Source organism: Nannobrachium achirus, assembly GCF_963921795.1.
Source record: "Nannobrachium achirus genome assembly, chromosome: 11".
Lineage (NCBI taxonomy): Eukaryota > Metazoa > Chordata > Actinopteri > Myctophiformes > Myctophidae > Nannobrachium > Nannobrachium achirus.
In genome coordinates, this window is record NC_137820.1 from 22,174,646 (window position 1) to 22,191,556 (window position 16,911).

General features: G+C 41.1%; 2 protein-coding genes across 2 annotated transcripts in view; one reads left to right on the forward strand and one right to left on the reverse strand.

Annotated features, from left to right (window-relative positions):
• arsa (arylsulfatase A) overlaps positions 1-6,182 on the forward strand; it is an 8,230-nt gene extending 2,048 nt beyond the window's left edge. Inside the window, exons 3-8 of the mRNA XM_080736074.1 lie at positions 429-647; positions 2,524-2,693; positions 3,438-3,562; positions 4,311-4,438; positions 4,536-4,638; positions 4,730-6,182. Of these exons, the coding sequence (XP_080592200.1) occupies positions 429-647; positions 2,524-2,693; positions 3,438-3,562; positions 4,311-4,438; positions 4,536-4,638; positions 4,730-5,025 (1,041 nt within the window). The 3' untranslated portion in view covers positions 5,026-6,182. The remainder of the gene's footprint in view (positions 1-428; positions 648-2,523; positions 2,694-3,437; positions 3,563-4,310; positions 4,439-4,535; positions 4,639-4,729) is intronic.
• A 2,292-nt stretch (positions 6,183-8,474) lies between these two features.
• Positions 8,475-16,911, reverse strand: part of mapk8ip2 (mitogen-activated protein kinase 8 interacting protein 2) — a gene marked incomplete at both ends in the record, with an annotated part of 62,040 nt that continues 53,603 nt past the window's right edge. Inside the window, 7 exons of the mRNA XM_080737692.1 lie at positions 8,475-8,547; positions 10,955-11,053; positions 11,154-11,224; positions 11,433-11,558; positions 11,895-12,004; positions 12,313-12,485; positions 15,869-15,944. Coding sequence (XP_080593818.1) covers positions 8,475-8,547; positions 10,955-11,053; positions 11,154-11,224; positions 11,433-11,558; positions 11,895-12,004; positions 12,313-12,485; positions 15,869-15,944 — 728 coding nt within the window. The remainder of the gene's footprint in view (positions 8,548-10,954; positions 11,054-11,153; positions 11,225-11,432; positions 11,559-11,894; positions 12,005-12,312; positions 12,486-15,868; positions 15,945-16,911) is intronic.

Below are 16,911 nucleotides of genomic sequence, written 5' to 3' on the forward strand. Positions count from 1 at the left end.
AATTAGGTTTCAAAATGTGGTCAGTAATTAAAACCTTTGTCATACAATTCTGGGAAACTATATAATTACTTGTTTTGAAATTGTTCATTGACGTAATGCCTGATGCAATTTCTTACCTGCATAATAAAGGCTTGCAAGTTATCGTCACTGTCGGGCAGAAACCTCGTATCTCCAAGTTTCACATCTTTACGCGAAGTAAAGCACTGCTTCATCATACAAGGCCGTCGCACAAAAATAGTGAAAACAGCTGATCTACAAGCACACAACGCCTCGCGGTGCGAGGCGTTGTGTGCTTGTAGATCGGCTATTTTCACTAGTTTAAATCATTTTAAAAATGATAAATACAAAACAAACGGGTTTGGACATACAAGATTTCCACCTGAAAACGACAATATATTTATTTAAATTCTTTCCCTCCTCCTCCTCAGGGCCCCTGTCGGAACCTGACTTGTTTCCCTCCTGATGTTAAGTGTGTTGGATTCTGTGACGTTGGGACAGTGACCGTCCCACTGATGCATAACGAGTTCATCACGCAGCAGCCAGCCAACTTCCTGGACCTGGAGAGGGCTTACAGTGACTTTGCTACGGACTTCATCACTGCTTCGGCCCAGAAGAAGCAACCCTTCTTCCTCTATTATCCTACCCACGTAAGCATCAGGAGCAGACTCATTTATACTACCACGTTGTCACTTGCCAAAGCTCACAATGTTGTTAGTATTGCTGGTGACACCAACCTTGTACAATGAATTGTAAAATAGTGATTAATCAGGCTAATCAATTTAGTCGATTATAAAAAAAATCTATAAAAAAATGTTTGTGTCGATAATTTATAACCTTGCTTCTCGATTATTTGGTTCTAAATATCGGTTTATATATTTTCGCTTAATTGCTCGGCCCTGTACTTGCCGGGCACTTACACTGAGTCTGAATATACACTCATACTTTACAAGTAATAGTAATTTGTTTGTTCCTTTACACATTAATTGTCATGATCTCCTTCCTTAAAGGACAATTCCAGAATAAAACATATTAATCCTTAATCAGCCTTTTATCACGTATGTACATACCTGGTATGATGGATTTTTATCATAGTCCTTCCAGTTTTTACTTCTCCTGGACTCCTCAGATCTCTCTCCCACAGCCAAAACGGCGGTCAATTGTGGTTCTCCCAAAGCGCTAATTTTCACCGCTGCAAAGTTACTTTTTTCTTCATAAATCTGCTATTTATAGTTCAAAGAGAGCCAGTAATCCACTGTTTTATCGCGGGTTGAGGGAAATGGCCGTTGTTGACATGATCCCAATAGTACTCACAGAAGAAGAATGAAGTCTCGCGTCTCGCGTGATTACCGCGTTTCCTTTAGCTTTTTCTTTAGCGCAAAAGAAAGCTTTCTCCTGGAGTTATTACAGCCAGTATGTACACAACAAGGCATCGTGGTATATATATAAAAAATAAGAAAGCAGAAGAATATAATCTAGTTAGTCTATTGATCGCTAGAATCTAGTAATATGACTGAGAAGGATTCATAACAAAGAACATGAAAGACACGTTTCTGTGGTCATGAGGTACTTTTTACCTAACGTTTATTTGGTGAGGCATTGCAGAATGTCTTGAGGAAAATACGATTATTTTGTGATTATATTGTAGCCTACATTGTTTACAAATAATAATACACGTCAAAGTTATTTTATAAGTAATTCCATAAATAAATAATAAATAAAATCGAAGAAATGTATTGAGGAAAAAATAAAATAAATAAAGGTAATAGAATTACCTTATGACTACAGGAAGTCCGTTAAAATGCTTTGTTATGAATCCTTCTCAGTCATATTACTAGATTCTAGCGATCAATAGACTAACTAGATTATATTCTTCTGCTTTCTTATTTTTTATATATATACCACGATGCCTTGTTGTGTACATACTGGCTGTAATAACTCCAGGAGAAAGCTTTCTTTTGCGCTAAAGAAAAAGCTAAAGGAAACGCGGTAATCACGCGAGACGCGAGACTTCATTCTTCTTCTGTGAGTACTATTGGGATCATGTCAACAACGGCCATTTCCCTCAACCCGCGATAAAACAGTGGATTACTGGCTCTCTTTGAACTATAAATAGCAGATTTATGAAGAAAAAAGTAACTTTGCAGCGGTGAAAATTAGCGCTTTGGGAGAACCACAATTGACCGCCGTTTTGGCTGTGGGAGAGAGATCTGAGGAGTCCAGGAGAAGTAAAAACTGGAAGGACTATGATAAAAATCCATCATACCAGGTATGTACATACGTGATAAAAGGCTGATTAAGGATTAATATGTTTTATTCTGGAATTTTCCTTTAATGTGAGTTCCACTCTTGTTTGCCCAATCCCTTCCTCAGTCATAGCTTTATGCTGGATATACCTGATTATTCAGTTCCACAGAAGGAGCTGGTGGGCCTGATATTTTAGATAATGAATATATTTGTATTTTTTGATGTTTTTCAGTTTCTATCCCAAAGTGACATTTTAAACTTTCTCCCAACCTTGTCCAGCACACACACTACCCCCAGTATGCGGGTCCAGAGCATGCATACCTGTCTCCGAGGGGCCCCTATGGAGATGCTCTGATGGAGTTCGACAGCACTGTGGGAAACATCCTTTCCACGCTGGAGAAAACGGGGCAGATTAACAACACACTGGTTTTCTTTACCTCTGATAACGGGTGGGTTGGTTGATGTGTAACCAAATTGATTTGTTGATTGTTTAATGCCTGCCTTTACATGTCTTTATTGTTTAGGTGTATCTTGATTGTACTAATAATAAGTCGTTTTCTTTTAAGAGAGAGAATATATCTTTTAATAAATAATAATAAGCTAAATTAAGGTAGGGTTAGTCATATTTGCTCAAATAAGTGTTAAATTGCTCTATATTCTGATAGTATAGTACTCTTTGCTATAGATATATGCTGTATTTGTTGTAACAGGAGTTTCCCTATCTCTCCAGCTCTTTAGTAAACGAAAAAACATCCAACGTCCAATCAGGAGAGAGAACTCATACAGGATACAGGAAAAACAAGTGAAATTGGAAGTGATGACACAAAGAAATCAGCAGGACAATCTGTAACTGGAACACTATAAAATTGAAGCTGATGAATGGGTACTCCCTCCTGATTGGATGAAATTGACAACCCACCTGAAAATGTATCTTCTGATTATTAACAAGCTGGAGAGATGGGAAGAGCCCTGTTACTGATCAGAATATTGTGCTTTAACCTTTCAACCAGAATATACCTACCTTTAAAAGAGCAGCCATTTTAATCTGCCTTCACATCTATGTTTATCCTCTTTTCAAAGGTGAAGGCATCTTTTGTCTATGGCGGGTAATAAAACTATTTATGGCGCTCTTACAATCCGACATATTATTGCCCTGTCATGAAATGACATGTTATTTCTCTGTCTGTGTCCAGGCCTGAACTGATGCGTATGTCCCGCGGAGGTAACTCTGGTCCTCTGAAATGTGGGAAGGGCACCACCTATGAAGGGGGCATGCGGGAGCCTGGCATCGCCTTCTGGCCCGGGACTATCAAACCAGGTCACTAACACTGTGATAGAATTGTGATTGGACTGGGTATTATCAACAACCACTGAAGTTTAGGTTATCTGTGGAAAAACACAGGCCATAAAAAAGGAGAGTTCACCTGACCTGAGTGCAGTTTGCTTCACAAAACAAGGTTTGGTTAATGCAAGTCGACCAGAACTTTTATACTGTAGTTGCATTCTGAACTTCTGTATGTGGCATTACATATTAATAGTACCTGTATCTGTAGTTCATAAATGCACTGGCATTTTCCAGTGACTGTTTAGTGTAAATCTGGCTTCCGAATATTTGGGCATGCCATTATAAGTGAAAAAAACTAAAATTCGTTCTAGATTGGCTATTTTTGGAGCGGTGAAAGCGCTCCCAATAGACAGGTATGTCCGTGGGTATGTCCGTGGGTGGGTGGGTGGGTGGCTGGCTGGGTGGCTGGCTGGCCGTGTCCGTAGCCTGGCAATACCTTGAGTGGCCACACACAACACACTAGTTAAAGGAGGGGCGCTGTTTTGTGCAGGCCAGGCACACTCACCACTCACTCACAGGCACAGTTTACAGTTTACAGTTTAGGCATTTAGCAACACACACAGGGTATAGCTGCTCAGATTCACCGCTCCACTTCGAACCGAGGTTTGATTTTTTCCGCATGACAGTCACTACAAACTATGTAATTGTGATTAAATGGTTGAGCCGCATATCTTGCTCATTCATCTAAGTGGGTCATGTCTGTTTGTCATGCATCTTTCAGGAGTGACCCATGAGCTGGCCAGCACCCTGGACATCCTGCCCACTTTTGCAGGGTTGGCAGGAGCCAAACTACCCCAAGTGCAGCTTGATGGGGTGGATATGACAGATATCCTAGTCAAACATGGAATGGTACTGTAGAGGCATCACACTTGTCTTTCAACAAAATTCATAGTTTATGTCCAAATAATCAGTTTATTTACGTACATTTAAATGTCTTGTTTTCTAGAGTAAGAGGGAGTCCATGATGTTTTACCCCACGGATCCCAGTGAAAAGTATAGCATGTTCGCGCTCAGGTTGGGGAAGTACAAGGCGCACTTCTACACACGTGGTAGGTATTGTCCTATGTCTAAGAGTAAATATTTTGACCGTGTCATATAAGGCAGGAGGCTTTTTGACACATTTTTCTCATGGTGCTACAGGAGCCACCCACAGCGGTACGACCCCAGACAGAGACTGTGATGTATTCGCACTCCTCAAGCCTCACGACCCCCCACTTATTTTCGACCTGGAAGCAGACCCCTCTGAGAACTACCCTCTGTCCCTGGTGGGAAGACCAGACCTCCAGGCCCTGCTGGACAAGATCCTGAAGGTTAAGGCTCAGTTTGAGGCCTCCATGGTGTTTGGAGAGAGCCAAATACGAAGAGGGGCCGACCCCGCATTGGTGCCCTGCTGCAACCCTCAGTGTAGCCCCAAACCCAGCTGCTGTCAGTGTTGAGGAGGCAAAGTGACGAAACAACGCTGATCGAACTGTAAGGGAAACGTAACAAAGGACACACTGCACTGATGTCACTCAAACACACAGAAGTATCTGAGTGAAATAACAAAAGGTTATGACATGATGATTTTTGTTGATTACATAATGTTATTAATGATGCGTACTCTTGACTAATGTGGTATTATGTCCAAGGTTATTGAAATTGTTTCCTCAGTGAGGAGGATGTCTAACTTTGGTTAAAATGTATTTTCTAAATGTTAACATTGAGAATTAATTTTGATTTTTTTTAACATGCCTGGCTTTACTTGAATAGTATATGATATTAATTACGGTATTTCCATCCTTTTTGTCCTTATGCTTTACCGTCTGATACTGTGGTCCAGTTAGAATGACTGAACAATCTTCAAGCACTCCAATGTACTTGACAATCATGTGAAGTTCAGTGTTGAAGTTATTCCAATGCCCCAACAATGACGACCACTGATAAATGATACAGAATGAGACAGACATTTTCGGACATCAAGCATATATTTTATTCATAAGACCAAACCCATGACAAGGCAGAGTGATTTAAATCTTTTCTTTTTTTTTGTCTTTTTCTTCATTTTTCCTTTTAATTTTACAAGTCCATGATTTTTTTTAAAGGTAGAAGATAAGATACATTTGTTCCGTCACGTATTGATTTGCTCTAGGTATAATGTGAAGAATCTCCTTTATGTAGCAAATTCGAAAGTTTGGTTTAACTGTTAACGTATGTCTCAGCGGCTAAACAGGTCAAGTTGATCCTCGAAGGTTGGCTCGTGAAGCTACGTGGACAGAATGGTTGTAACTAAGCCGTAACAAGTAGAAAAACGGAAACAAGGACGTACGTACGTACAGGTCAGTGATGGGGGCGCGCTGTTGGAGCTCAAAGGCGACTATAATTGGCAAGAAGATGCAATAATAGTTTTCTTATGGCAGCCGACAAGGTCACTATTCAGCTCTAACAGCAGACTGGTCAGTACTCTGGTGGGTGTGTGTGTCACAGAATAATGATGTGCCCTAAATGTGCTGCAGAAGCCTGACTGGAGTTCTCATGGGCTTTGCGAGAACTCCACAAATACCAATGTTCGTGGCAGGTGCCAAGTTGAGTTTGTGGAAATCCTGAAATAAAATGATGGCAGATCACAAAAAAAAGACTACTTCGTTTTTTTCTCTTTATCCCGCAGGGTTATTAGTTTGGTTGTGATCTCTTTTTTTGTGTGTGTAATTTGTCATTTCAATTTTAGATATTCATGTCAATAACATACTTAACATAAAGGACACAGCACTATCATTTTGATTCGCTATTATACTATATATACAGTATATACACAGTACCTAACAGACAGCGATACACATGTGGATTACACCCTACTGCCCTCTTGTCAACTTAACTGTCAAAGGAACTGTCACCATGGGAATCTCACAGATCTGAGGTTCTTGTTCTGTGACTGGTGATTGAAAGCAGCAGAGGATGTTTGTGTATCTTAAAAGCGATGACCCTCATCTACCCTGGTGCACCTGATATTTGGGAACGTCTTAAAAACTTAGGCTATCACCTCTGGGCTTCAGTTGGCTGTATCAACGTACATTTTTAAATCTACCCCTCTCCTCCCTCTAATGTTTATGCTGCAGGCTACAGTATGCTAAAACGACCCCTGCTCAAAGAGGTTATCGTATGATTTAATCAAATTATGTGTAAACATCGACCACCATGAAGTTAATGCAAGGAATATGTGAGAGAACGTAGCCATCTCTCTCCTAACCTGCAGAGTGCTGGTTATATCAAAGCATCAACCTCAGAAAATAAAAAACGAAGTTTACCCAAGCCCACTGCACAATAAATCCCACCTTGACACATAGCTGCTTCATTTCCTCTGGGATTGTTGTGACCAAAGTGTGATTAGTTTGATACTTCAGTAGTTGGTACCACAGGGACACTGCCTTGCTAACAGTAGCCTATACAGTAAAATCCTCAGTGCTAACTCATTTGACAGTGTACTGACACATAACTACTACTATAGGCTACTTATTGTCATAATTCCAGTCATCTATTTCCCCAATTTAAGTTAGCAAAACTAAAACATGGAGACTAATGAAAACTGCAACTAAAAAATGTGAGTGTTAATTTAGGGTTAACACTCTTGTTTTTTTTTAAGCTGTGTGGTGTTGCAGGGAGTTTAACAGTCTGAATCCTGCTATTATGGCTTCAATTTACCTTTGCTTTCTTGAACCTTGAAGTTGCGTCGACCGCTTGCAAAAGCATACAGTTTGTGATCTATATTTTGTCCTCCTAACGGTATCTGATTTCTCATCAACGCACCCCCTGGTGAAGGTGAGCAACCACAACAACAGCTACTGTTAAAACAACACATTGCTGTTGTCGCAACATTCTCCCGCAGACTCCTTCTTGCCCTGATTCAAAGGGCCTCTATTTATCATGTTAAACATCATTTATGGTCCTGATTCTGTGAGTGTCAATGCACTCAACCACAACCACTGCAAAAAGATGCTGTGTAATTGTTGCTAATTGTGAGACATATAAACCGTAGCTGTCTTTCAAGATCCATTAAACATTATGACTCATGACTTTTCCGCAATCTTCCGTGAGCCCTTCTGCCTCTGCAGTTGAAACCACCTGTGTTCACGCATTAAACAGTCTGAGAGCAACATCTCTGTCCATCAACATCTTCCATGGTTTTGTATGAGGCGCCTGTATGTCTCTACTCTCTATACATAATATTTACAACACAGACAGACTAGATCTCTTACGCAACACAGGGGTAAGGACATTACACTGTACACAGCAGAATCCAGAGTTAAATCACCCAGGATGTTGCTGTGTGCTCTTCTCTACTCTTTAACCGGTAGAAATCGAATCAAGTTTTGTCGAATGACAAATACATATTTACAGTTCACTAACCGCCAACTCACCATCAATTCGGCATCATCCTCTTTAATGGCTGTTGCGCTGCTTGCTGTTCTGTTGCATGTGTGTGTGTGTTCTGGGTGTGTCTGTGTGCAATAACCCTACTAGCCATGCATTGAAAAGTGAAACAGCAGTAGGTATATAATTGTTGTCTTTGTTTGTTTCCAAAACCAGAGAGGAAAGTTAACAGATGCTCTGCCCTCTTAGTTTTATATGATTGAAAAGAAAAAAATAATAACTAAAAGAAACAGGCAGTCTGTCCAGTGAGAGAACAGACAATAAACAAACAAAGATGAGTGGGAATCAGTCAAACACTTAGCATATGGTGGAACGGGAATAAATAAATAAAAAAGATCCCTGATCGATGAAGGGATGCACAAGTTTATTTCGCAATGGAGAGTAGACCTGTTCCACTGGCACCCTCTGGTGGCTAAAACCGATAAGCATACACAAGCAGTGAGTGGGAGGAGGAAGGAGGCCGCTGTCATGGCAACAGTTCCTACTCCAGGTAGATGTCCTCGGTGGGGCAGGCGTACTCCAGGTGCTCCTGGTAGTATTCCTGGAAGGCTCTCCTGGAGATGGGACACATGCAGTGGTATTACACTCTGATAACAGATCTGTCTCCCACAGGGGTGTCACAACTAGGGGGGGGGGGGGGAAGTGGGACTGAGTTACCCAAGGTGGAGGGGGCCTTCATTATTTTATACTTTAGCTATTCAAAAATAGCAGAGCTACAATCTAAGGACTTGTAGATCTGCTATTTTTCAAAAGTCATGAAAATGTGTGCAAATCTTTGAATATATGTATTTTTTAAGCAAACATTTGTTAACTCAAATCTTGCTTCTGGGGAGTCCCTGGAATTAAATATTTTGAGATGGGGATCCGTGGCCAAATACATATCATTTTGGGGGTCCTTCACATGAAAAGGTTTGAGCACCACTGACACAGAAACATACGTTTTTCAAAAAACCTCAGAGTGCTCTGTCAGCTTGTATATCTGCTATTTTTCCTTAGTTAAAGCAGCGTTCCCAGTCTAAATGGGTTAACATTCATGCATGGGGGCCCCGCAGTGAATCCTTGTACCCAGGGCCCAGAATTTGGTGCGACACCGCTGATGGGACACATGCAGTGGCATTAAGCTCTGATAGCAGATCTGTCTCCCAGCCAGTCTCTCTTATCAGCAAAAGAGACGCTGTGTACATTAAGGCATTCCATATCTATCACTTTGCTAAAGACAGATTTGGCAGTGATGTTATGTCTCTGAAGCCAAGTATTTAGTCCTGCTCCAAATGGAGCAGCAAATTGTGTAAGCATTCAAACACAGCTAAAGATATATATTTTTTAGCTTGTAAAAAGAAGCCACAGACTCATCAGACAAGTTTTTGTCTTTTTCATGTCTGCTGTAGACAGAGCAGAGAGAAAATGATGAGCGAAACTGTTCTGCCGGCTCCCAGATCTGTCTCACACCCTGGTTCTGTCTGAGGATAGTGAATCATCAATATATTTAATAATTCAAACCCAATAAGTCCGATTCAGACCAAAGTTAACAATCTTGCAGTCATTAAGGACTAGGATGGACACGCACACTCGCACACACACACACACACACACACACACACACACACACACACACACACACACACACACACACGCACACACACACACATACGCATACACACACACACACACACACACACACACACACACACACACACACACACACACACACACACACACACACACACACACACACAGCTACCACCCACACATAAAATCTGATTCATGTACAGACTGTCTCAGCAGGAACCTAGCTCAATATTCTTTAATAGCCTCTTGTCTCTTTCTCTCTGTGTTCTTCACCAGTTATATTGTACAGAGCTTAAGTCCTCTCTATCCAGGGCATTTCAGTTCAGCAGTGACACATGGGGAGCATTGGAGCAATCACACAGTAGGTGGGCCATAAAGGTGATTGTGGGGTAGGCTACAGCTCTGTGGTAGGGCATTCACCAAATATTTGAATTTTCGAATATCAAAGTCACTATTCGACGTTGTTCACCAAAGTCGAATATTCGCTTAGTTTTATTTTTTGATTGTTTTGTCTTTAAAAATATATACATTTCTTCAAGGTTTATACAGCTTGGCTAGATAGTAAGTCAAGAACCCTGACAAGCACTTGGAATTGTAGGTATTACATTTAATGTGACTCGGTTCCGCAGATAAACTTTGTGAAAATAGCAGATCTACATAATCACAACAACGCCTCGGCGTTGTGAGCATGTAGATCTGCTATTTTCACAATGTTCGCCTCTTGCTTACTTAATACTTGACAGTTTGGCCAGTCCTGTCGAATATTCGACTATTCAAAAAATCACTATTCGTGAATGCCCTACGCTGTGGTAGAGGTTAGGCTTGAAGCTTACCCAAAGGAATAATTAATTTAGGAGACATTTCAACCTATGGGGCTTTTAAGCCATGACATCATTTTGTAGGCAGAGGAGAACTCTGCCCCCAGAGCATTTTCTGTCCCTCGCTATTTCAACAGATCCGAGACAAAAATAACGACTAAAGTATAATTCTAACACTTTCCTTTAAACAACAAAGAGAAGAAAAATGTGTAAATAGTAAAAATAGTAAAAAGATTCACGGAAACTGGGGGCAGAAATTCTCCTCTGCCTACAAAATGATGTCATACTTAACAGCCACTATACTAAAGGTCCAATATACTACAGTATATAAGACTGTACAAATCTAAATAATACACAAAACAAAGTGTAAATGAAAGTAAAATGTGATGCAATCTCAGTCAGTGTGGTAGAGAAAATACAAAAACAGTAGCACCATTTTCTGTGGTGTAAAATTCCCCCACAGGGCAAACAAAGGCATTTCCTTTCCCTAATAACAATACATAATTTATGTTTAGATAAGGCCCTATCTATGAATCAGTCTCTGGGTATCTCAAGGGTAGCAGCATCATCTCACCCTACACACTCCGCTACACGCCGCATCGACTCCTGGGATACAAACACATGGCAAGCGAATCTGTTCAGCATGGGGTGCTTGGTGATGAAGCCAAAGTAGCTGCAGAGAGAAAGGAAAAGTGAGATTCAATGAGTGAGACGTCTCTCTGTACACAGTCCAAGCTATATTATAGAGTAAAAAACACATTTATTCCATGTACCAGTTGTTCTTGGGATGGCATCCACAGAAGGAGATGTTCTTCATCTGGAAGAAGTGACTACATCTGTCGTACTGGAGATAGAAAGAAAGATATAAGACATAAAAGATAATATGAAAGATATAAAGAATAGAGCATTAAGATTCTACATATCTATTTCAAATTAAATCCCATTCATGGCTAGATTTATCTGAGGCTTCTATTCTAAACCCATGTGTCAGTGAGGTATTCTTTTGGTAAATCCGTTCCTTTGCATTGATACAGTCAATCATTTATTCTCACCTCGTCCAAAGTGTCAAAGTCATCATCGTCCAGGCTCATGATCAGTTTGACTCCCTGCATGCTTATCTCCAACTCACACAGAGAAGGTGGTCGCACATGAACCGTCCGCTTCCTGGACATCGCAATCTAACACGCAGAAAAGAAAGAAAAAAGGGTTGAATTACTGTATGATGACATTTGCGTTTGTGCAAACAGTGGTGGAAAAAGTACTCACATTCCTTACTTAAGTAAAAGTATCAATACTGCAATGTAAAAATAAGTCTGGAATTCAAAATGTACTTGAGTAAGTACAAAAGAATTGGTATCAAAAGTCAAGTAATCATTATGCAGAATGTCCCATCTCACAAGTTTTCAAATGTATGAAACTCTTTTGAAAATAGCCGATCTACAAGCTCACAATGAGTTGCGATGCAACGCATTGTGAGCTTGTAGATCAGGCAGGAGGGGCTGTTTTACACTTGCCTTCTGCATGGCAGCGCAGAGGATGCCATTGCCTTGGTGATAAGGTACCTCCACGGAACCCAAGAACTGAACGTTGAAAGATTCAGTCCATGCTGGGTTCCTCTTCATTCCTATAGGAGAGACACAAGGAACAATGGGCCCGATTCATCAAGCACTTTACGTCCAAATTACACCCATATTTTGATTTTACCGGCATTTAGGACAATTCCCAAGTTAGGGTCAGATTCAGCAATGTTTTTGTTTTGTTTTTTGTCTGGGATTTTGAAGGGATTTTGAAGGTAAGACAGAAATATAAGCCAGATTTAGTCACTTTATTTACACTATATTTACAACCAGATTGATGAATCGGGCCCAATATGAGAAGGGATCATTTTCGTAACGCAAAAAAGTTCCAATTTGTAATGGCCTCTCCGCTCACCTAGCAACTCCTTGGACTGACCAATGACCTCGTGGGCATAGAAGGCAGGGAATATCCCCCTCTCTCCTGTACGCATGTTGTAACCTCTGTACCAGTAGTCATCCTCTTCTTCCTCCACATACAGAGGGTCGTCCACGTCCAGTTCCAGCTCATCTGCGTGTCTTGGAATGAACCTACAGAGGGAAGCATAGAGACAGACGCGCAATCAGTATTGCCAGATGGGAAATGTTGAATTATCGTACCCGAGGCTCAGAATTATCGTATTTGACATGAAACTATCGTACACAGCCAAAAAAGAGAAATCACCCGCGTAAAAAAAGTAATTTCACCAACAAATGTGTCTTTAGTGTAAGAAACAACCTTGTTTGAGACTCCTGTGTGACAAAAACGCATCACATATGCTGCGTGGAGGCAGGAAAGTTCCTGGAGCTTACACAAATAAAAGCCTAAAACTGGTCTGGAAAGACACGACTGGTGTTTTTAATGCTTCCAAGTACAAATCTAGGGTCTGATTGACTGATTTCCTGGCTTATTTTGAGAAGCCAAACCGGATCCCAGATCAGCAGCCAGGGAATTTAGTGAATTCACGCTCTTTTTGGTGATATGCCGAAATTATCGTACATTTGGGCATTTTTGGAATTATTGAGCATACATCGTACAGAGGGTCAAATTATCGTACAAATACAATAATTATCGTACATCTGGCAACACTGCGCGCAATCTATGAAGATAATCACCGAAACATCGGTGCTACATTTCGAATTATGTCCTCGCATCATGACACGCTAACATAATTGAGCCGATTTTTGCACTGGGCCTAACTAGGAAATCCTGCAGAGCTTGGGTTTGTTTAATGGGAGGAAGCATCTGTCTGGGTTTTGGGTGACTCCCAGTGGACGACCCAGAGAGCTGTAATGAAACAGCATACATTCACCCAGGAGAATGGAACATGGAAGAGGGAGGAGGAGGAGGGGGCACTGTAGGACCAGAGCAAGGAGACAAAGAAATTACTGAAAATGACTGTGTACAGAAAGAGGAGGGGCATGCTCACATATGCACACACATGTATGCATGTGCAAGGGATGTGCTGTCCTTACTTATTGTAAATCGCTCTGGATTAAGAACAGCTGCTAAATGCCTAAATTGTGAATTGTAAATTGGATGTATATGAACACACAGACACAGCCAATGCATGCATGCATGCACGCACGCACGCACGCACGCACGCACGCACACACACACACACACACACACACACACACACACACACACACACACACACACACAGTAATGCGACGGTGGTGTCTGGTATGAATATTACTGGTTCCCCTGCAAAAGCTCTAGGGACACAGCTGTAGCTAGGACACGTGCCTTATTCCCTGTTATCATTGGTGATTCACCATGGTCATGTCTCCCACTGCATGCTGTAAAGTGGAAACTATAACCGCCTAGGGAACCATCTTAAAATCTAAATCAGTAGCAATTCAATTAAAGTGTTCACGGTTTTGCTTTTTACGGTTATCTTAAAAACACAATGATAGGTGGGTAGAGGTTTGGATTGTGTAGTTAGAAGTTACCTTGCCATGATGTCATTCCAAATATTGGCAAGATATCTTCAATAGTTGCTCCATTGATTTAAAAATAGATTTATCAAATATAGACTCCTTACATACATTGCATGGACAGTCGTATGCTATCACTCTTTTTACATACTAGAAGCTGGGCCGTCCGAACTGGCCAACTCGGAACAATGTAAATAGGGAATGAATGCCCCGCCCTTTAGGACCCGTTTTGACCATCTGTCTGCCTCTGTCCATTTATGCCCATATATGGAGATATCTGTATCTGTCTGTCTGTCTGTCGGCGTCCATTTTATGTCCATATATGGAGATCACTGCATTTTATGCCCAGATATGGAGATATCTGTCTATCTGCGTCCATTTTATGCCCATATATGGAGTATCTGTCTGTGCCTCCAACTGTGTTGCAGACACAGTGCCGGTTCCCCCTTTAATGCAAACCTCATTATACCTGTTGTCATAGGACCCGTTTTGAACATCTGTTTGCCTGTGTCCATTTATGCCCATATATGGAGATATCTGTATCTGTCTGTCTGCGTCCATTTTATGCCCATATACACACTCACAGAGATTTTTTGTTGACTCATGTGGCGTACGTGATGTCAGAGCCTTTTATGAAGTGATGTCACAATGAGTCAGAGCTTTCGCCGATTTCCTCCGGAACAGCCTGATGTCAACAATCAACCCCGCATAAGGAGATTCCGAACGTTTCTCGCCGGTTCGGGAAAACCGCGCGTCGGGTCGGGTCGAGACCCGGCACTGCACTCCGTGCCGCGGCGGGGAACGCGCGTGCCGAATCTGAAGCCGGTGGGACGAACGGTTCTCGAGATACGCGGATTACAGACACACAGACAGACACGCAGAGACTTCTCGCATTTATAGATAGATAAACAAATGCAAACAAAGCAGATTCTACCACTACTGTGTATAACGTCACAAAACCTAATAGATAAATAAAAGGCCACTTCCTGTTGATTTGACTTTACTGTACTGTGAAGAAGACCAGGACGCGTGTATCTATTCTGCATCTAGCATGAAACAAGACCCATATTCAGAGTGAACATTTTTAACAAAAAGCTTCTGGGGGTCCCTGGAACAAAATATTTTGAGATGGGGGTCCGTGGCCAAATACATATCATTTTGGAGGTCCTTGACGTGGCAACGTTTGAGAACCACTGATATAGCAAAATACAGTACGTTTTTCAGAAAACTGTTAGGATTTAGAAGACATTTTGTAGAATCGGCCTATACCAGCGGTTCTCAAACTTTGTCATGTGAGGACCCCCAAAATGAAATGTATTTTGCTGCGGACCCCCATCTCAATATATTTTGTTCTGGGGACCCCCAGAAGCAAAGATTTTAGTTAAAAAATGTTCACTCTGGGGCGCCCGCTGGCCTACTGGTCCAGGCGCATACCACATAGGCTCTGATGCCTTGACAGCAGGTTCGAATCCCGATCCCAACGACCTTTGTTGTGTGTCACTCCCCATTTCTCTCCCCATTTCCTGTCAGTCTACTGTCTTATCAATAAAGGCATAAAAGCCCCCCCAAAAAACAAATGTTGTTGTTGTTCACTCAGAATTTGGGTCTTGCCTCATGCTAGATGCAGAATAGGACTGGATCCGGATCTTCAGATAGTACCGGAAGTCGAGATTATTATTTAATTGATTAATTTCTTTTTAATTAAATGCTACAGTGTCAGTCAATGAATCCAATATTTGGAACATCAATTTCTAATCAACGGAACAACTACTGAAGATATCTTGCCAATTTTGGAGTCATGGCAAGGTAATGCCAAAATCCAAATCTACCAAAGCGATTTAACCACTTAAACCCCATAATCCCCATAATAGCTGAGTGTCTATCTGCTATTTTCTGCAATACGGATGCTGGGGTTTGAGTGGTTCGAGCGCGTTAGCTGTTCCTGTGTTGACATGGTAAATCACTGATAACCACATGATAACAGAACGGCTTACCTATAGACTGCCCTGTGTGTCTGATCCCTCTCTTCTCCATCGATCGTGCAGGAGAAAAGACCAAAGGACTCTGTGCCTAAACATGTAAGAGATATTATGTGAGGTTGCAGCAGGGTAGTGTTTAAAGGTAGGGCAACAGATAAGGGACAACTTAATGATATATGTACATTCTAGTCCATGTCCATATTTAGACTGCAATATCACTTTTTTTATTTTTATTGAATAGAAATTACTTAAAATGAGAAGTTCTGAAAAGGTGACTTTACAGGTAGCAGAATGGAACTGCACAGTAATGACATCGGTGGAGGAAGTAGCTAGTTGGAAATACTGTACTGAAGGTACAATATTTGCCTATAATTATAGAATATGAAAATGACTAAAACCAGCTATATTTGCAATGCTCTGGAACCCTTTCCACTGTTAATTGTGACATTAAATGTACCGGTATATTGACGATATGAGTGTCCCTGTATTTCTTTATACAGAGTTTGGGTGAATTTGTCAGGTTGGATTTCTTGTACTCACAGGACATCACAGCCTTGAGTATGGGAAATGTGGGGATTTAGCTGTTCAAACACCAGTTTCCAAAATGTATGTACTCTACAGTCCATGAGAATGCCAAAATATAATATAGGTCTTGTTTTTTTCCCTCCACATTATTTGAATTTCCCGCATTTAAAATGATCTGTTGCTCTGACCTTGAGTAAAAAAACGTGTCAAGTAAAAACAAACCTACTCGTTTCACCCAAAATATTCTTTGCCAAAAGAATATTTGTCTAAACAAAAGTGGTAACAAAAGCCAGTCTAATCAGCCTTCCATCATTCATTAAGCATGTTTGAACGGAACCAGAGGTCTGAGTGATCATAGACGCACTGGGAAGCACAGCCCTCCTGCAAAGTCCTGTGTGGGTATATTACATTACATGTATTAGCTCATGTATTCATGCATCATCATGGCTGACGGAGCTGAGTTGAATCCTAATCTGTTCATTTAGAGAGCTCTGAAATGACAGCATTAAGAACCATGCTGCTCGCAAACGATT